Source organism: Centroberyx affinis, unplaced genomic scaffold (assembly GCF_046629955.1).
Source record: "Centroberyx affinis isolate AG114_WGS23_722 - 3 ecotype Tasmania unplaced genomic scaffold, CSIRO-AGI_Caff_v1 ptg003780l_1, whole genome shotgun sequence".
NCBI classification, from domain to species: Eukaryota; Metazoa; Chordata; class Actinopteri; order Beryciformes; family Berycidae; genus Centroberyx; species Centroberyx affinis.
Genome location: NW_027281653.1, coordinates 95,353 through 117,055, shown reverse-complemented (window position 1 = coordinate 117,055; position 21,703 = coordinate 95,353). Strand labels below are relative to the sequence as shown.

General features: G+C 40.7%; 4 protein-coding genes across 5 annotated transcripts in view; 1 reads left to right on the top strand and 3 right to left on the bottom strand.

Annotated features, from left to right (window-relative positions):
* Positions 1 to 2,714: 2,714 nt before the first annotated feature.
* On the bottom strand, positions 2,715 to 7,878 carry LOC139662398 (THAP domain-containing protein 1-like). Its single transcript, XM_071541080.1, has 2 exons — positions 7,548 to 7,878; positions 2,715 to 3,832 (listed from the first exon to the last, which is right to left on the bottom strand). Exons 1-2 carry the CDS (start codon positions 7,851 to 7,853, stop codon positions 3,320 to 3,322), a joined length of 819 nt encoding a protein of 272 aa, XP_071397181.1. The 5' UTR covers positions 7,854 to 7,878; the 3' UTR covers positions 2,715 to 3,319.
* A 4,844-nt stretch (positions 7,879 to 12,722) lies between these two features.
* LOC139662399 (histone H2A-like) overlaps positions 12,723 to 21,703 on the bottom strand; it is a 68,239-nt gene continuing 59,258 nt past the window's right edge. Inside the window, exons 3-4 of one of the 2 annotated variants that reach the window (XM_071541081.1) lie at positions 18,006 to 18,390; positions 12,723 to 13,045 (exon numbers count right to left, since the gene is read on the bottom strand). In XM_071541081.1, the coding sequence (XP_071397182.1) occupies positions 12,723 to 13,045; positions 18,006 to 18,390 (708 nt within the window). Of the gene's footprint in view, positions 13,046 to 18,005; positions 18,391 to 21,703 lie in introns of those variants that run through there. The other variant, XM_071541082.1, reaches the window with a different exon arrangement.
* LOC139662395 (histone H4) lies at positions 15,018 to 15,411 on the bottom strand. The gene has a single exon (XM_071541076.1). The coding sequence runs from the start codon at positions 15,392 to 15,394 to the stop codon at positions 15,083 to 15,085; it is 312 nt and encodes a 103-aa protein (XP_071397177.1). The 5' UTR covers positions 15,395 to 15,411; the 3' UTR covers positions 15,018 to 15,082.
* Positions 18,739 to 20,266, top strand: LOC139662391 (histone H3). Its single transcript, XM_071541072.1, has 2 exons — positions 18,739 to 20,072; positions 20,225 to 20,266. Exon 1 carries the CDS (start codon positions 18,739 to 18,741, stop codon positions 19,147 to 19,149), a length of 411 nt encoding a protein of 136 aa, XP_071397173.1. The 3' UTR covers positions 19,150 to 20,072; positions 20,225 to 20,266.

The following is a 21,703-nucleotide window of genomic DNA, read 5'->3' as shown; positions in this document are numbered from 1 at the left end:
CTGGCACAGCATTCAGAAGTAGATAATGAATTGAAAGAAAGAAAGAAAGAAAGAAAGAAAGAAAGAAAGAAAATTTTGCAGCAGCAAACAGTAAAGAAACGTTGCAGAACAGCCTCATTAATTGTGACCACAGTGGTTTAACAAGCAGTGAATAAACTCATTGAAATTTCTACCAAAACTGGCAACATCAATAACTACTGAATATCAAAGTTGACCAGCATCAACATAATTGCAATAATAATCCCAAGCGTCATGCATTCAGCCGGTTGGTCATTTTGGATTTCTGGGAGCCGGACGAATTAAAAACATAAAATAAAATGGAGTAGCCTAAAATAGAAATAAAATGTACATTTGAAAAATGCAAGATTTTCGTGTACTTACATATCTGTCTTCTTTTACAGAGAAGACCAGAGAGCAGCGAGCTCCATGTCTGTCGTGAGCAGCAGAGCAGAGCCAAGCCGACGGAGGGAAAACGGGAGGGTTTAAGAAAAGACTGAATCTAATCCTGATCCTCTGGCATGCCCCAAAAAGGTGTTGAAAGCAATCTGCGAAAACCCAAGCATGACTGAGGGGTTAAGTACACGTCAAACCATCTGCTAATAACCCACAGAGTTGCAGCATTGCGTGGATTGATTATAGGCAATTTTGTAGCTACAGGCAGGTTATAATGTGTTAAATATGCACTTAATTATAGACATTTACAGCGGCATTTACACCGGCTAATTAAAAGCATACATATAATGAACAACACGCCAAAGAGAAAGAAATAATAAAAAAAAAAATCAAGAAAGAAAGTTAATATAGTGTTCAAATTATAGTTTCAATGATGTTTTCAAAACTTGAACAGAAATTCAACAGAGTTGAAATTGTGAGTTTATTCTAGTGACGCACTGATTGTAAATCGCTCTGGATAAGAGTGTCCTAGATGTCTAAAATGTAAATGTGAATTACAGAACAGTCAGCCAACTGCATAGGTTACAATTTAGACAGTATAATATAATGCACATTACCGTAGTCTAACACTTGCATCCATAAGAGTGACAATAGTGGCGACTAGTGGATAGAAAGTGACACTACACTGACAGCTGTGCAGTACCAACCATGCACGGAATTAGAATTAATTATCCTGTTTTCGTTGGTATGGCTAGTTTCTGACCAGTTTATTCAGCTTTTCTTATGTTAGAGTAACGAGAGAAAAAAAAAAGTAATTTGCATTTAAAACATTTAGCTGATTCTCTTGTGCAACATGAAATGAGAGTATCACTCAAAACCAATGGTTAGGGTCAAGTATTATTATGTCTTACTGCATGTTTTAAGGATAAACCATGGTGAAAATGATGTTTTCTGTCCGGGAAGAGTCTGCTTCACAACATGGCAGTGTGATTATAAATACACACAAATGAATGAGAACAAAGCTCTGTCCCGGAGAAAGAGAATGAAAAAGAGACAGAAGGAGGGAGGAACAAACGCCAGAGCAGCTGATAAATATGCAGCTCCTGCTTGTGATAATGAATCTGTTGCATCTGATTGGGATGAACCACTGATTTGCAAAAGCATCAATGGATCAATTCATCAATTCTCCAAATGGCGTACGTTTCATAAACTTGGCTCCTGCTGACCTGGTCACCCAGCTCAAGCAGATTAGTCTGCATCTACCACCGAACTTCAATGACATTGTCACTGCATCTGAACCTCGCTGGTCCAGGACCGGGGAATCCAGAGCCGCCCGTGCTTTCAGGAAAACTTCAAGAGCTTCTCTCAGTCGCCTGTGGGTCTCGCACCTTGGCAGCACAGCGTCATTTCCAGAGACACATTTATTGAAACAGACTTTATTCGCTGGTGTTTTCTAAGGGTTTTTATGTTGTAGGTTTTCTGTGAGCAGTAAGTTCTCCCTTAACCAAGTACTGCAGACAATTCAAGAGGATCTGTAAATTATCTTATGAACTTTATCCTGTGAATTAGATTTGATGGAATTGATACATGAAATTGAACTGATGAAATCACACTGATGGCCATCTCTACTGGGACACACTATATATCCTTCAGCACTGCATTTAAAACCATTAGTAGTTGTAAAAGAGTGAGGTTCTACTCTTATGGAGGAAAGGAGTCTGGCTCGAGTAATTAGACTATCACAGGTGGTGTGTCCATTAAAACACAGAAGCAATGAGTCCGTTTATCCATTTAATGTAGATTGAGTACATACACTGTTGATATATGATAATGCTTGTAGTTGAATTAATTGTTGGTTTCTATAATAACAAACCAGAAACCCCACACATTATAAGACTACATTGAAAACCAGGGGCGACCGGGCCTTTGCTATCAGGGCCCCCTCGCTCTGGAATGATTTGCCCGAGAAGATCAGGCAAGCCACATCTTTGTCCTCTTTTAAATCTCTTTTAAAAAAACGCACTTTTTTAGATGCGCTTTCACTTAATTGCTGTGTATGTCTAATAATTCTATTGTTTTATTATTTGAATATCTTATCCTACTTTATTTTAGTTTATTCATACTTTTATGTTCTTTTTATGATGCTTTTATTTAATTGTCATTTTGTTGGATTCTGTTTTTGTTTTTGCTGTTGTGAAGCACTTTGTAATTAGCCTATGTTTTGAAAGGTGCTATAAATAAAAAATATTATTATTATTATTATTACATTAATAGATATAAATAACATAGCCTACTACAAAGCATAATAAGCTAGACACTTGACTTACATTACCAATATATAATACAAAAATATACAGTTTCTGTGCTCTAAACACAATTACAAGTGACATCATCATTTCATTCATAAATATCGGCGTATGTGTAATGTGTTACACTGGGTTTAGTGGGGCCAATTGGCAACAACTTAGAACAATTTAATCCTCATACAAATAAGCTTAACTTACATTAAATCACAGACACAACAATTATCCACAGCGATCTGATCCCCAGCCACCATTCACCTCGACAAACTAGTATAGTATTACTGATATTAGAGTATTACTTTTTGCAGTGAAAAATACAACCAGTGATCTTTCACAATATTTATTTGCTGAACTGAATGAGGGATAGAACGTTTTTTTTTTCTAACCTCAATTCAGAATTAGAACTTAGATATAAATATTTCACATCTGGTACAAGAAAGAAACAGCCCAAATCACTGAAAACTATACATTTTTCGAATGTGCTGAACAGTGTTGCTATACTAACAATTCCTTCCACCCAACAACACTTTGGAACAATGTTTAGGAATTCAAACAATTTACAGAAAGGCACATTTTTAGTCTTCAAAATGGTGGTGGTGGTGTGTGTGTGTGTGTGTGTGTCTTCACTCTTGCTTTGCTTGCTTCATATGAAAAAGTAACTGGTGTATTTTAAATTTTGCCAGGCTCTTCTTATGTGGTGGGAGTCTGTGCAAAATGTCTGCCATAGAGAAAGCGAACCTGGTGTCTTCATCATTTAACTGCTGCAGTTCCTCCCTGCGCTGGTCGATGGCTTCAAGTCTTTTCATAATGACGTGATCAATAGATTCATGCCTTCTCTTTCTCTGCCTCTTTTGCGCCGAGCTCTCCGAACTCAAACCAGGGGGAGAGTTTGCGGCCGCCTTTACGGGAATGACGGCAGCAGGGAGACGATCACAGAAGGAACGAGTGGAAGAGCCGAAAGGTGGGCCGGCGTCGACTTCATCTTCTGAGAGACCCGACAGGGAGACTTCTACAGCAGGTGGGGACTTGCTGCACTTGGGGGATGTGGGAGGGATATCAGGTAACGTGACAGGGCTTTGGGAGAGGTCGCCCCAATCAGGCTCGACCTTGGGCTCACACAGTTTTTCCTCCGTTTCCTTTAAGATAAAATTACAAAAAAAAATAAGAAAAGTTAAGACATGCAGTTCCACATTGCACATAAAAACCCATTACATTAAATGCTAAACTTGTTCTCTTCATTTAAATTGAAGTAGTTTGTGATTATATTGTTATTGTTAATAAATGTTGAACAGAGGATATGAATCCTTTAATAGGGTTCCCACACCTTCTTAAACAAATTCAAGGACTTTCCAGGCCCATTTACCTCAAATTCAAGGACCCAACACGGCATAGTTTGAGACACAGATCAAGGTTAATTACTGTTACAACACTGAGAATATTCGACTTCAGTCACTCATGCACGTGACCGTCATACTTTCTCGAGGCAGGTGGCGCGTGAAACAAGGACGCACAGATGGCGGGAAACACACATGCAGACAGCGGAACGTAGCCTATTTAAGTAAAAAAAATATCAAAAGAACTTCACTTTCTATTCTTGCACGAAATATATAATTTCAAGCACTTTCAATGACCCATGTCTATTTATGTCTATTTCCAAAACCTTCAAGGCCTTGTTTTTTTTTCTCAAATTCAAAAACTTTCAAGGATTTCAAGGACCCGTGGGGACCTTGCTTTAAATACTTTTGAACTTTAAAAACATTTGAAATGTTGATACAAATGTTCGCAATAACGTGTGAAGGGAACTTCACAACTATCAAAGGAAGACGACGGAAGGCAGTTTCTTGTTTTGGTTCGGTTTTGACCCGGCTCTTGGTCCTGGCGAGCTGAACAACCTCGGCCATTGTTAACCACAGTAACGCTTCAGTAATACTAGAATACCAGCGTTATACCAACTCTCCCCTCTGAGCGTGGAAAGTTTTACTCTGTTTTGCGATGCTTCACAAAGTTTGTGAGCCAAGACCACCGTGTAATTATGTTAGCCGGTAGTACGCCACGTCCATCTCCACTTTCTGTTTCATCTGTTTCTCTTTAGATTACATTAGATTAGATTAGATTAAAGAGTAACTAAACCCCAAACCCAAATTTGTGGTGAAGCCTGACACCTAATGGTGAAAAGTAGGGTACTGAACTGGCCATCTGCTATTGGCTGGTCTTTGGTGACATCACTTGTATGAGGGGTCGAAGTAACAAAAATCAAATGATAAAAATGTATGTGATGAAAATGCATGTGAATTGAAACACTGAGTGATAAACTGGCAAGTGATTTGATTAAAATGGTGGTGATCTGATAAAAACAGAGCCATTTTTATCATTTATCATCACTTTCTATCATTCAGCATTGCCATGTATCATTTAAGGCGAGCCTCAGGAGGGTGGAAGTAACACAAATTAACTGATAAATTTAGAGGTGATAAAATTGAATGTGAATTGAAAAATACTGTGATGAAATTGCACTCAGTTTCTTACAATCACTCAGTTTTTCAATTCACAAGCATTTTCATCATATCGATTTTTATCATTTGATTTTTGTTACTTCGACCTCTCGTACACCCACCAAAAAGACCAGCCAATGGCAGATGGCCAGCTCAGTTACTCTTTAAACAACTTTTTAAACAATACTTTATCGGATAGTTGTTGAGGTCATACAAGAACTAAAAAAATCTAACAAAAAACAAACATGTGGTCAATGAGAGTCATTACAGAAGAAATTAATTACAGTTAGACAGGTGTTGTACACATGGCCCAGCGATTGGCCCAGTTTTTTTGTAGGCCACCTACAACCTCATGTGGTTTTGGTCTGATTCTGAAAAAAGGCTCTGTGTTTAACGCAGGCTTGTGACATTCAAACCTACAATCTAAATTGAAAAGAGCTCAAGTAGGCTACAACAGTTAGAGGCTTTAAGGTGGACTACTCTACTCTGCCTGTTATTGTGCGACAGACCCATTATAGTTCAATTTCTAAAACAGTCAATCAATTTTTTTGGCAACTTGGGGCGCCTACAACCTTCAAAATTCACGAATTGTGTTTTTAATAGTTTACTTTATCTCACAGACCGAATTGGGTTTTAGTTTATTTTATCCCACAGAACGAAGCGTGAAAACTTTCTTAAAGAGTAACTAAACCCCACCTAAATCTGTGGTGAAGCCTGACACCTAATGGTGAAAAGTAGGGTACTGAACTGGTCATCTGCTGGTCTCTGTGCCCTGTGGCAGCCCTGGCACAAAGACCAGCCGATAGGAGAAGGCCAGTTCAGTACCCTACTTTTCACCATTAGGTGTCAGGGTTCACCAAAGATTTGGGTTTGGGGTTTAGTTACTCTTTAAGCTTGTCATATGAAACAGACCTTATTTTCAGGCTTTTAACCGACACACCTTTGACTGAAAAATGCTTCCACAAAATAAAAAAAATAAAAAAACACACATTACGTGATGTTGACTGATGTGTTTTATCTAAATGTACGTGTTTATTTTCCTTGTTATTGGTCTCCAAACAGATCATGGCTCTGTCCAGCAGCTGCATATAGCTCAACTCAAGCCCCTGTTTGGTCCAAGATAGCTACAACATGATACACGACCAAACGGGGCAGGTCCGACCTATTATCGCTGACCAGACTGCAATTATAACCAGATCAATTTATTAATGGCTCTGATTATAACTGGCTGGACTCAATGATATGACCTGTCAGAGTTAGGTAAATAAATAAACTAGGACTTGACCGTATGATACGATGCCTTGCAGTTTGCCTCCGTGATTTACATTCATTTAGCCTATATTATTAGCTATCACACACATAAGTCATGATGGCAACGGTTAAACTAGAGAGGCTGTAACATTTGTTATCACTCACCAACACCGCAGCTCCCTGACTGAAAAAAATAAAGCACGTTCTTCAAAACCCTGTCTGTTTCTTTTACACCTTCACGAGGATTATTTCTTACTAACGTTAACGGTTTTTAACGGTTTAAAAACCGGACGTCTCAACAGAGATATTGCTGGCTAACGTTAGCTAAACAAAGTGCAAATGCTAACTCAGTTCATTGACGACGAACAAATTAACAAGTACCGGTAAGTGATAAAGGTCCAGATTTATAGAGGCCACCTCCTGACGATAATAGGAAACATTATGGTGAGAGCTGGCTAACGTTAGCTCTCCTGAATATTATTACTGTAAATATCATTAACAGTTTGATGGTTGGTTAACATTAGTTATTGATAATCAAATACATGTACAATATACCTGCTGTTAGGAGAAAAAGAGGCCAGCACCCCCTCCCTATCTCAGTCAGTGATCTTACATTCATCCATTAACCTGTTTCCTACAGCTGTCTTATGTTCAATCAGAAAACACACTGACTAGTAATATCATGATTGATTGGCAACATGATTCGGTGGGGAAAAGCTCCAGTTCTCAGCCTGGTTGAGGGGTTGCCACATCCAAAATAAATGCAAAATATACATCAACCAATATATCAAACGTTAGCTAGTTAACGATGCAACAAATAACCGATGATTCATCCGGGTTAATAACCTGTTAAAATGACAGGTCATAAACGAGGAGATGGCTATATCCCATTCACCTCAATATCGGCCGAAGTTTTCACACTTGGCACCAATGTGCGTTCACGCGCTACACAGTGACGTAATGACCCTTCCTTATTTTATAGTTTCCTTGACCTGCACGGCTCTGAGCCCTTGGGACGACCGACGTCATGTAACGTTAAATTTCCATTATCAGTCACTCACGTTTTGACCGTGTTTGCAGGGGTATACACGTAAATTATTTCTCATACCTCCATTTTTACAGACGGGGCGGGCACAGCGGTTGACTTCAGAAGCTGCAGGTCTGTTTTTCTTCCGTTGAGTTTTGGACGGTAGTCCTCCGGGGAGAAATGCTCACTGCACACCCGGACTGCATGGAGGGACTCAACGGCGTTGACATCCATCCTGAGAGCGACGAGCCACAAATAGAGCCTCTCTGAATCATGCAACGGTAGTTTGTGAAAAGCCACAAATGCACCCCCCGATGATGCACGCTCACGGTATCTCACACGCCTCTCTCTGTTGAAGCAACGAGGAAAAGCACACACTCTAACCATTTCTTTTACATAATATGCTAGGGAGAGAAGCTACAACAGTTAGGTAACAGACCGAAGACCGAAAAGGTAACGTTAGGTCCGCGTGCTGTGAGGCACTTTGAGCAGAGCTGTTTCAGTCTGTCGGTTTGCACTTTGTTGTTCCGCCAGTTTTTCCTCTAACACTCATGGTTAAGTCTTCTTTCAAGAGTTGACTGATAGAAAATGTAGTGTAGTGTATTTTTCTTCTTCTTCTTGGCAACCGACGTCACAGGTGCATTACCGCCACCTTCTGCTTCGGAGTGTGGACCAGAGACTGAATTTTACCTTTTAAACCTGTTTGACTGATAAAATCAAAGAAAATTCTGCAACATGTGCCACCTCGTAGCTCTGTCTTCATATGGATATCCTGAGTTCCCAAGCCATTGTAACATTTATTAGCCTAACCGGATTCTCATTAGAGATAATTCATTAAAGATGTTCATTTAAGATAGGGCTATCTCTAATTATATTTTGACTAGATTGCAGTTATTGTTGCCATTAAGTTGTATGGAAACACCAATTAAATATATCTACAATTCAGTTTTGACTGAGAAATGTGAATTCCAAATATCTCCATTGAAATCTCAAATTCAAGAAATCTCAAATTCAAGATCTTCACTTTAGTTCTGACTAGTCTAATTTCAGTTTCAGTTTAATTCCTCATAATTAAAGATATCTAAATTATCTTTTTTGATAGCTGAAACTAGACATGGCTAGTCAAAACTAAAGTGAAGATATCTCAAATTGGAGTTCTTACTAGTCACAAGTGCTTTGAAGATATCTACAAACAAGTTATGGATATCTTGAATGGAATTTTTACTAGACAAATCCTATTTAGGAGATATCTTGAATTACCATTCTGACTAGTCAAAATGTGCTTTTCATTCCAAGAAGTGTATTACTTATTGAAGGGAAACATGCACTAAACATGAGCATAACAACAATGAATGACCAATTTTGTTTGCTGTTGAAAAGAGATTAAAGTAATGAAAAGTATTTCATTTCAGACTGGAAACAATTTCATTTTATACTAGTTTAAGACCAATATCCAGTGTGAAGCCTCGCATCAGTCACGTCATGCACAACAGATTTGACTAGTCATAATTCTAACTGAGAGTCTGAAAATATCAATTTGACTAGTCAAAACAGAATTACATGTATCTCTGCATCATTTGGTATGTGTGACGAGTCAATTGAAGATATCTGTGACATCATTATAGATATCTGAAAAGATATTTGACTAGTCAACTCAAAATGTAAAAGATATCTTTAATTTCATTCTTACCAGTCAGATTGTAATTGCAGATATCCTGAATTACCATTCTGACTGGTCACATTAATATGACTAGTCAAATTGCATGTGTAGATAATATCTAATGTAATTATGGATAGTCAAGCGGAACCATTTTATGTTAAAACTGCTTGCCAAAGAGTTCCCGCCTTTCTGAATTCTCCTTTCATTTGTTCTCTTTCCTGCTCATATACCACACTGCATAATTACATGTGGGGCAAACTCTTCAACCTGTCAGTGATTGTCCACTCAGAATAAATTATTACTAAACCTCGATTTAATTGTCTATTTTGCACATTATGTAGGCTACTTACAGCTAGATTCAATAACAACAACCCAAGTTGTGATATTATTTTAAGAAGCTCACTGATCTGAGGCCATGCATAGTTAATGTCATAACCATATCCATCTGATTATCAACTCATCACCCCATGGACACCCAAGGATAAGCCACAAATCAGCTATGCAGACTGCCACCTAGAAGCTCATAACAGGGTCATCTTCTGAGATATATGTAGGAAACTTCATCTGTAAACAGAGGGATATTGAGGCTACAACATACTATAATCCTGACCATGCAGGAGGTTTGTGGGCGGGGCTAAAGTGCTTCAAAAACAGCAATGTTCCAATATGATTTTTGTTATGACAACAATCCAGATGTATTTGGTAGGTAAAATTAGGTCTATACTAGCCCAAATCCAAAAGCATGACTGTGATTAGGGAAAAACCCTTGAAGAATTTTAATAAGCAAAAAAAAAAAAAGACTTGATTTTATCCAGGCTGGAGTCTCAAAGGGTCTCAGAAACTACGTCTGAAAGAGCCTGCAGGACAGAGGTCAAAATTAAACTTTTCCGTAGGACAAAATTGAAGACATATATGGAAAGGCCTTGACCTGGAGAGTACCATATGTCAATATGAAGAACATGGGTGGTTTCTGTACTGCAATATTGCCCTTTGAACTCTGACCCCGGGCCACTTTTGAAGGCTTACTATGCAGCAACACAAGGGTCTAGAGACATGGGGTCAACTTTTCTACAAAGCTGTTGAGCTGCACTTTCATTGGTGTGTGGTTACCGGTAGGGGGCGCCACTGAGTTGGGTTGAAACGCAATATTTTCTGAAATGCTCCTGCCTCCCATTATGATGGCTCAAATCTGACAAAATATTTGTTAAAAAAAAAAAAAAAAAAATACAATAACCACACAGCAGCGCGTTTATTGTGAAGTGCTAAACAGTGCAAACTGTAGTTTTTCCAGGTGGCCTTGGGTTATGCTTGTGAAAAGGCAAACTGCTCAATATTACAAAGATGCAATAGGCTACAATCTGAACCAAAAAGTTGATATTATAAGAGTATAATAACCAAAAAAATCACAAAAAAACTTTTGTTGGTTCTGTTTTGCCACAGTTTCATGTTTTATGGGCAGATGAATGATGTTCAATGAATGACACACGTCCTGATTTCTGCAGGTGAGAGATGTTCACAGAACAATGACATGATGACATGATGTCCCCGGGCTGTCATATCCTTTATCCAATCGGATTCATGTTAGAAATGTGACATCATCAATCTGCTGCTGGCAGAAAAGAGTGGGTAAATTCAAACCAGACTGCAGCCAATTCTCCAATTTCTGCAAATTTGAATCTCAATGTTTCTTAGGTAACGTTAAACTTATAAACCTTTCTTGCTAATATTGTATTATATTTAACATTAGCTAGTTCCACAGGTGACTATATGCTAATAACATGGCTTAAGTAGAACATTTAGCATGTTACTACCTAAGTAATGCAAGGCAGCAAGCTAACATGTTAAGATGGCCTCAGACCAGTTACTTTTATTTGGGTTTAGACTTAATGATTTGTGATGTTTGCAAGTGCTTATTTATTGTTTTGTTGATCTTAAAAGCGTACATGATCCATGTTTCCCTTATTTACCCATTTTCATCATCAGCAATAAATGTATAAAGTGTTATTTAATATTTTTTTGCCTGTACCATTCACAGATAAACAACGTGGAGGAGTAAGGACGTCTGTATATAACGCCTCACACCATTAACATGTTGGTGACCTCAGCCCATTAGTGTTGTGACCATTTAGTCTCAGTGTTCTTAGTTTTTCAGCATTGGTTGACCGCATATTAACACACTGTACTGTAGTTCTGGGTCTTTATCTACAGTGATTGACCCCAATCTTATTTTGTTTTGGACAAAAATAGATAGTGTGTGCATTAAATAATTTGAGAGCAACATATTGATCTCACCAGTTTGCCCATATATTTCAGTATCTCTTTTTTTTTATGTAGGCTAGCCTATTCGCCTAACTTTAAAATAATGGCTTTGACTGTAATTAAGGATGGAAGGAATGGTGAATGCAAATGTTGGTAAAGAAAATGCTTACAGAGTTTGCATCATTTGTTGAAAGTGAAAAATAAATAGGTTTGTAATTTGATTACCTACCAGGTCTGACATACATAATTCTAGGAAGACAGGGATATTTATACTGAGCACTATATAATGCACTTATTGTAAATTGGGCTATTGTAGAAGAGCAACAATTGTAGCTAAATGTAAGTGCAAAATATTAGTGGGAGCGAGAGCTGTGTGTCTGTCAAGTCATGTCAGTTTTTTTTTTATAGACCTTCATCACAAAAGCCTGTCTATATCTAATCAACTGTCAATCACAAAACTAAATGGTGGATTACAATATACAAACGAAACATAACACAAGGAAACAAAAGAAAGCACAAGAAAATTCTGTTATGGCTAACAAAATGGCATGTTGTCAGCCATAACAGACCTGATAGCCTAACCTAACCTGTACACTGGCTTTTAGTGAAGGCAATTAAGCAAAAACACCTAGAAAAAAAACCTTATGAGGGGAAAACAAATTGAAGAAACCTTGGGGCCAAATCAAAGAGGGATTCCCCACCAGGAAGGCAGAGAATGAAATATGGCAATGACATGGACAATGAGATAAAGAGGTAACTAGGTATACATCTTCACTTTGACCATTGGTGAGTGCCATGGTAGGTATATTTTATTCCATATTACTTATTCTATGTATACTGCTAATGCTGAGAAGAACTTTGACATTAGGATTTCCTAATACTGTGATCCTAGTGAAATGAGACATCTTCCTACCAACTTATTTATCTGGGGATGACAGACCCTACTACAAGAAAGGTAGTATTATAGGCTTTATTTTTCCTCTATGGAATGATGAAAAAAAAAACATTTAGAAGTATTAAACTGAAATGATCAGAGAAAATAAAAACGTATTGTAATTCCTTAAAGTCTCAAATTTCCTTTATGACGATTAAGATGACACTGAAAACATACCAGCAGACCAAATAAGCACCTCAAACATGGTGCAAGTGACATTGAAGACGGGTTTGTGCTAGTGTGCAAAATGACAGTGGTATTATAGTAGTTACAAAGCTTAGATGTCTTAAGAATTGTTTTAGTATATTGGTTAGGTTTGTGTGCATGAGACTTTGCCCTTCCAGAGAAAGTGTGTGGCTCTTAAAAGAGCCGTTGTGTTGATGTTGACAGCAGACAGAGCTGATTACTTGGAGCTGGTGTACTTGGTGACGGCCTTGGTGCCCTCGGACACGGCGTGCTTGGCTAGCTCACCGGGAAGCAGGAGACGCACGGCGGTCTGTATCTCCCTGGAAGTGATGGTGGAGCGCTTGTTGTAGTGAGCCAGGCGAGACGCCTCACCGGCGATGCGCTCGAAGATGTCGTTGACGAAGGAGTTCATGATGCCCATGGCCTTGGAGGAGATGCCGGTGTCGGGATGGACCTGCTTCAGCACCTTGTACACGTAGATGGCGTAGCTCTCCTTCCTGGTCTTTCTGCGCTTCTTGCCTCCCTTGCCGGCGGTCTTGGTCACGGCTTTCTTGGAGCCTTTCTTGGGCGCTGACTTGGCTGGTTCAGGCATGATGACTTCTCGGTACTTTACAGCAACGAATGAAGCCAACCAGGCCAACCAGGCCAAACAACTCTATTTATAGGCAGCTGATGCAAATAGCACTGTGCGGTTCCCCGCCTACGATTGGTTGAGTTTTGTCGCGTGACTGTAGAGTAGCTGCTCTTATCGTTACTGCGCAGCTCCCTGTCGGTATATGATTGGTTGAAATCCAGATGGCGGTTGAATGTGTTATAAAAGCTTTTTGTTTTCACTTCCCGCGCGTTCCCCTCCTTCATTAACAATTCTTTGATCCTAAAAAACAAAATGAAGCGCATTTCACAAACCAATACAAGTCTGTTTTATATGTTAAAATCTTGGACCTTTTCCCATTACACTTCCTTTGTAAATATTTCTAAAAAAAATCTGCAACTCGCAATGTCAGAAACATTGTATCAGACAAGTAGCAATAGACACAATGTTGTCATCGATGTACTTTATGGATAGCTCCAATAGTGAAGTAACCATATACAGACATGGCCCTGGTAAAAACAAAAAAATGAGACAATAAGGTCTCACATTCAGTGCATTGACATAGCCTACTGTAGACAGTTCACTATTCATCATGTTATGAGGCCTTCCTGTTTAAGGCGTCTTCCCATGCATTGGATTTTCACCATAGATGTGAATCCAGCATTGCTTTGGACATATCATGACTTTAACTTTATTTGTTCCATTAAAATGCCGATCTCTGAGGTGATGCAATCGGGCCGAGTTATTTCTGCAAACTGGGGGATGCTTTGTACGTTTGTGCGTTCACACAGCAGAGCGACTTTTAATGCAGCTGGATTAAGATACATACATACATAGGCAAGGCAAGGCAAGGCAGCTTTATTTGTATAGCACATTTCATACACTGGGGCAATTCAAAGTGCTTTACAGAGTGATAAATCAATTGTTACAATTAAAAAGTGCAAAAGTACAGACAAGAGATACAAAAGATAAAAGACTTAAAAAGTGAACTAGTGCAGTTCAAATCAAATCAAATGAGATAGAAAGATGAAAGAACACAAAAAATACAACAAATACTCCCACTTTTAGATGCACATTGTGAGTGAACCCATATGTTTTTCTGTAATTTTCTTTTCCCCTGTCCTTCCTGATTCTACTCTTGATCTGATATTTTCATCAGATCTCACTGCCTAAGGCAGACGAGAATCATAGATTCTCCTCTTGGTCAAAAACCTCACCATCCACAGATGGATGAGAATCATACAGGGTAAAGCTCTGTCCCCCCACATATAGTGTTCACTCATGCACAAGTAAGCTTTACCTGGACAAGACGAATGAAAATTCGTACTTGCCCGTGTCAGCTCTGTTGGGATCCTGAACAGAAATAGTTAAAATTAAGGTTATTTAAAAGCTAAGATGAAAAGATATGTTTTAGCCATTACAGGGTAGAGTAGGCAATGTAAAATAAGAAAGTTTTTAGCTTTGACTTAAAAGTGGTCAGAGTCGGGGCTTGTCTAATATCATCTGGGAGGTTATTCCAGGTCTGTGTTGCATGATAACAAAACGCTGCTTCACCGTGTTTTGTTCTAACTCTTGAGACAGCCAGTAGGACATACATAGGCCATTTGCTCAAAGTTATGTTGTGTTAAAGTATCAATAAGTTGTCGTTTTACAGCCTGGTTTATCTTAACCGTTTTGTTATCCAGCATTTCCTACCACTTCACCATAACACAGATCAGTGGCTGTTCCTACCAAGGCTATGGTAACAAATTTGAGTTGATTCAATGACAAGTCTGTGGAAAATGTACCAATAAGCCATTTTTGTGTCAGCTTCTGCAAGAGCATTAAGTTAGGCTTGCGTTACAATGTTATAAAGGGAAAACGTACAGTGCATTAGATGATTAGTCTACACAAGTCACAAAGAAACAGGAACGGACTCTTTGCTTAGAGGCATTGGGCGGCTCTTAAAAGAGCCTTTGTGTGGTTTTGTTGGTCGGTAAATGGCGTTAACCTCCGAAGCCGTACAGAGTGCGGCCCTGCCTCTTCAGAGCATAGACCACATCCATGGCGGTGACGGTCTTCCTCTTGGCGTGCTCGGTGTAGGTGACGGCATCACGGATGACGTTCTCCAGGAAGACCTTCAACACACCGCGGGTCTCCTCGTAGATGAGACCGGAGATGCGCTTCACCCCGCCGCGGCGAGCCAGACGGCGGATCGCGGGCTTGGTGATTCCCTGGATGTTATCACGGAGGACTTTACGGTGCCGCTTGGCGCCTCCTTTACCGAGTCCCTTTCCGCCTTTGCCTCTTCCGCTCATGGTGCTGATTTGTTTAGTTCAAAAGTAGAACAAACTGATGCAGAAGCTCAGCAACATTCACTATATAAACCTTCATTGCGGACGTAAAGGAGGACGGAAAGAGCGCCTTAGCTGGGCGGTGCCAAACTCTGCAGTCCTTCCCCACTCTCGTATAGCTGTGGAAAGTTAGCAGAAGCTACCAGAAACCGTATTTCCGGTTAGGCAAGTTTGCCTTCAAAATAAAAGTTGTTTCATGAAAATGCTTCATCAGTGGCGTGGCGTAACTTTTCCACTAGTTTAAACCTTTATAAGATGAATGGTCTACTCTCTCCTGTAGGCCTACAGGAATTAATTTAAGAAATAAACTGGATGGACAGCAAGGGTAGGCTATATCCCCAAAATTCCCTAATCCTTGAAGGCCCCATTAAGTCAAGTGTAGCCTAATAAAAAGCCATTCAATAATCACACAATGATACTCCAGGGTTAATCTTCCCAATTATATTGGTCCCATAGAGTTCTTCCTCTAGGGGTAATCAATTTCCATACCAAATTTGAAAAGATTCTTATAAAAACTGTTCAAGTTATCGTGTTCACAAAGGATCTGCGGCGGACGAGGTGGTGGCGGTGAGTTGAGTCCATAATATCCCTGAAACTAATTTCGGGGATATAATAACTACTTTGTATAAAGATCAGGCAAAGATCACACACACACACACACACACACACACACACATATTGTATATGTATAGTTATATACACTCTACTGGCTGGTCATCTGTTGCCATAACAACATTTATCCTATAAGGGCCAACAAGTTGTGTGTTGTGAGATGCCCTTCTGCACACCAGTGTTGTAAAGAGGTGTTATTTGAGTCTGCCTGTTCTCTGACCTCTGACCCGGATGTTTTTGGTTTACTGCACCATTCTCTATAAACTGCAGTGCGTGAAGATAGCAGCAGGACAGCTGTTTCTGAGATGCTGGTACCATCTGGCACCAACAGTCAGACCGTGGTCAAAGTCTCTTAGATCTCACCCATTCAGTTTGGTTGAACAAAAAACTAAACCACTTCACAATGTCTGCATGTGTGTGGTGTGTGGTGGGAGTTCTGACATGTTGTTTTCAGTACAATACTATGGTTTTCATGTAATTAGGTTATAGTAGGACTGGGCGATATCGTCATTCAGTGAAATCATATTGTGATGATATGAAGATATTTTACTATCGTGACACACATTTCTGCTGTCTAAATTGATGACAAGCAAATTTTACTTAAAAACTCTCATAAAATGAGGTATGGTAGGAATATTATTTGAATATTTCTGTTTTGTTTGACATCACACCTAACATTACCATTCGGTTTAATGAGATGAACATTCATTTAATTATTTAACATGATTTTGCATACATGAACCATATCGTGATATATATTTATATCGAGAAAAATCCATATGATTATCATGATATTGATTTCAACCATATCGCCCAGCCCTAGGTCATAGTATAGGACAGTCATTCTCAACCTTTTTCATATCAAGGACCCCTAAGTTAGTCCACATCAGGGCCATGGACCCCCATTTGTCTCTCGGACCCAAATCTGAGAATATTTTTATTGTTAGATATGATTTTGTCCAGAATTCCATGACTATCTGTATTGTAGGCAAAGAGATAACAGTGAAAATATGATCAAAACAGTCATTCTTCTACATTCTGGAACTGTGTTAACTTACTATATAGTGGTGAAGTTTAACAGTTCATCAATTTGCTGGGGACCCCCTGGAACCTCCTCAAGGACCCCTGGTGGTCCCTGGACCCCACGTTGAGAACCACTGGTATAGGAAATGGAACAGAGTGCACAAACACAGCGCAGTTGTCCATGTGACAACATGGCCCGGTCTCCCCTACAAGAATAGGCTACAACAAGCATGACTTCTTTAGCATGATGAAGTCACCAGACATTGTCAGCAGCATGTTTAGATAACCTCACGATTGTTTATATAGGTACCGTTTATTTTGTTTGTTTGTTTCATTTAGCTTGTTTTTATTGATTATAGTTATATTGCTAGCTCTGTGATTATAATCAGTCTCTTTTTTCCTGCTGAATTCTATTACTTCTATTCTATTCTATTACGACCCGGAACCGGTGTGGCACTAAGGCACATTGTTTATCAGATACCAAAGGTTTGAAGATTTACTCCATTGAGATTTAAAAACACTGCATGTGTGATGTCAATTTGGCAGCAAGATGACAAAAAAAGTGATCTCACACCACTCTCCATTGCCTTTTAAATTTGGCTCTACATTGTCCGTGATCAACACATTTAATATCAGAAAACACTTGTATCCTTTGTTCTTTACAGTTCAAGTAGGCTACAGGAATTTAGACTATATTAGCCATGTATTTAGTAATTGAAGGTTCACATTTTAGGCTACATTATCAACTAGGTAGCCTACGTAAACTAGACTGACGGTATAATAAATGTAGGCAAAAGGTTTTGGCCTACAAATTGTAGGTACCGTCTAGTAGTATTGGATAATAAAAGAAAGTTTGCCTTTTGCAGAAATGATTTGTCGGCTCTTAAAAGAGCCTTTGTGTTGTGAGGAGAGCAGCCGGTGTGTGAGGTTTACTTCTTGGCAGGCTTCTCGGTCTTCTTGGGCAGCAGCACCGCCTGGATGTTGGGCAGCACGCCGCCCTGAGCGATGGTGACTCCGCCCAGCAGCTTGTTGAGCTCCTCGTCGTTGCGGACGGCCAGCTGCAGGTGACGGGGGATGATGCGGGTCTTCTTGTTGTCGCGGGCAGCGTTTCCAGCCAACTCCAGGATCTCAGCGGTCAGGTACTCGAGGACAGCCGCCAGGTAGACGGGGGCGCCGGCACCGACACGCTGGGCATAGTTGCCTTTGCGCAGCAGCCTGTGGACACGGCCGACTGGGAACTGGAGCCCGGCACGAGACGAGCGGGTCTTTGCCTTGGCGCGAGCCTTTCCGCCAGTTTTGCCTCTGCCACTCATTGTTAAGTCTTTCTAGAGCTGAGACTCAAAGAAAATGTGAAGCACAAGGGAAAACCTCGGTTATATGTCCACGGAGCGGACGGGGCGGTTCATGTCCGTCCAATCAGAAAAGAGGCTCCGGGCAGAGAAGCGACGGGCGGCTGAGTTTAAATTTTGGCGGACATTTAGAAAGGACTTTTCTCCAATAACCGCCGGAGATTTAGGCGGTGTTGCCCTGAAGGAGGAGCGGCTTGGCTACAGACCAATCAGAAACCGGTGCAGTGAAGCAGCGTCACCGTTACAGACCCAGCCCGGTGACTTAAGAGCAGCATTTCGCTGCAGTCCGTTACACTTTTCTTCCGTCGAGAGAAAGGAAAAGCAATGGCAAGAACCAAGCAAACCGCTCGCAAATCTACCGGAGGCAAAGCCCCCAGGAAGCAGCTCGCCACCAAGGCTGCCCGTAAGAGCGCCCCGGCCACCGGCGGCGTCAAGAAGCCTCACCGTTACCGGCCCGGTACCGTGGCGCTGAGAGAGATCCGTCGCTACCAGAAATCCACCGAGCTGCTCATCCGCAAGCTGCCCTTCCAGCGCCTGGTCCGAGAAATCGCTCAGGATTTCAAGACCGACCTGCGCTTCCAGAGCTCCGCTGTCATGGCTCTTCAGGAGGCCAGCGAGGCTTACCTGGTCGGCCTGTTTGAGGACACCAACCTGTGCGCCATCCACGCCAAGAGGGTCACCATCATGCCCAAGGACATACAGCTGGCCCGCCGCATCCGCGGAGAGCGAGCTTAAACCTTCTGCTCCACACACCGACACAAAACGGCTCTTTTAAGAGCCACCTCCATCTTCACGACCAAAGAGTTAAAATTCTTCTGCTACTGTATTACAATTACAGTCTTTAATCTTAATTATTATATTATTTAATTGAGCGATAAATATTGAGCGACTTTAACTAAACACGACACATAAATCACAACAGTTGTTTTGAGTGAAGTTTCATCTACTTTGTTACCACCAACTGGAAATGATTGGGATTGATTCAATCTGACTTGTTTTACACTTTGTTTTGTTTTATTAGGGGTCTCTGAAGTTATTGCTGGGATTATAGCACCTTCATTGTTGAGACTGCAGTGATAAAAATAATTACCCCACATACATTTCTTCAAATCTTTTCTTACTCTTCTAGAATGGTGTGCTATGGTCGGAGAGTTGTGGCTTGTGTTTTGTGAATCTTGACAAATTTTGCGTTCAAAATGATATACAATATTTTATATGCTACTATTATTGTATACTATCTTTTATTTATAGCCTACTATGTATTTCACTCGTGTTTTTATTTTGTAATTCAACTTCTTCTAAAATGGCATTCAAATTATGTTTAAAAAAAAAGTTGTGTAGGCTACTATACACTTCAGTGCCACCTTGTGGCTGAAAACGTTTTTGAATCTTTAGAAATTACCTGGATTCTTGCATTGATTGCTCCTAAAATGTGGTCTGATCTTCATCTAAGCCATAATAATGGATAAACCAAATCTGACTAAACAAATAGCATACAAACAATTGTATTTTCTTTTTCATATTCATATTGTTTAAGCATTCACTGTCTTAGATGGAAAAAAGTATGTGAAGTATGTGAACCTAGATTCAGGAACTATTTGCACCTTCTTACAACAACAACCAAACATTTCCTGTAGCTGCTAAGACCTGCACAGCAGGTAAGAGGTATTTTGCATTTCAATAAGCTTCAGGTCAGGACTGACTTGGCCATCCCAAAGTGTACATTTTCACCAGTTTAAGGCCCTTCTGTTGGAGATTCACTTCTGTGCTTAGGGTCATTCTGTGTGACCCGACTTCTGCTAAGTTTCAGATCACAAACAGTTACGCTGATATTCTCCTGTACAACTTCCGGATACAATTTGGAATTTATTGTTCCTTCAGTGGCTGCAGGCTGTCCAGGCCCTGAGGCGGCACAGACCCAAACCATGATGCTCCCTCCACCATGCTTCACAGATGGAACCAGGCTTTGGTGTTGGTATGCAGTATTTTTCTGTTCTCCAAATATAATTTTGTGTCTTTTTAACAAAAAGTTCAACTTATATGGCCTAGAAACAGCTATGTCTTTTTCCTCTTATTACATATATATATATAATTCCATGAACATCACTCTGTTCAGTGTTTTTCTTATTGTGGAACACAGACGTTAAAATTAAATTACTGTTTCCAGCATGCAAAATCCCTGACTGGCTAAGTCGACAAGCCCAACTCCCCACAAGAGGATGAGCCTGTCAACTTCGCCTCACAACTAAACACCAGACACAGTTGAGCAGATGCAAGATGCAACATCCCAGGGCGCACCCTGAAGGCCTGTGCAGCAGAGCTCAGCCTGGCCTTCCACCCTCTGTAAAAAAATCCATCCACTCCGCAACTGTGCCCACATTATGGAAAACCTCCTCCATAGTCCCTATGCCCAAGAAGCCCCGACCATCTGAGCTGGACCACTTCAGACCCGTGGCATTGACCCCAATTGTCATGAAGTGCCTTGAAAGGCTGGTCTTAAAATCCATCCTCCCGGTGGTTAGCCAACACCTGGATGCCCTGCAGTTTGCCTTCAAGGCCAGCAGGGCCACAGACCAGCATCAGATGATCACTAAACTCCATAAACTGAATGCACAGCCTGACTTCATCCACTGGATTCATGACTTCCTCACCAATCGATCGCAGTCTGTCAGAGTCATGAACACCATATCACCAACAATCATCACCGACACTGGAGCTCCGCAGGGCTGCATTCTGAGCCCATTCCTCTACAACCTTTACACCAACAACTGCCTCAGCCCATTCCCCACCACAATTGAAGCTTACCTAGCGAGTTTCAGGAGCAGGACCACACCTCAACCGCGCCTCTTCCGGCATCCCTTAAATACCATCCTAACCCTCTCTTCCCCTTTTCGCTCTCGTATTCCCCCCCCCCCCCCCCCCCCCCCCCCCCCCGCGCCCTATTCTTTCTTCCTGTTCTCCCTCTCCTTCCTTCCCCTTGTAGGGTCCTGAGGGGGTCCGTCATTGCCCAGGCGCTGTGGCGGATTCCCTAAGAAGCCTCCCCACAACGCATACGGCTACCAGAAACTACACTCATCAATCATCCTCCAATAAATCATTTAAATGCATCTTGTTGACGGTGTGGTCCTTGCTAGTGAACCACCTATTTCAGATACTCAGATGACACTGCCATCCTCGCACTTCTGCATGACAAGGACTCACTGACTGCTTACCAGGATACAGTTAGTAACTACACACAATGGTGTAAGGACAACTTCCTCGAACTCAACACTTCAAAAACCAAGGAACT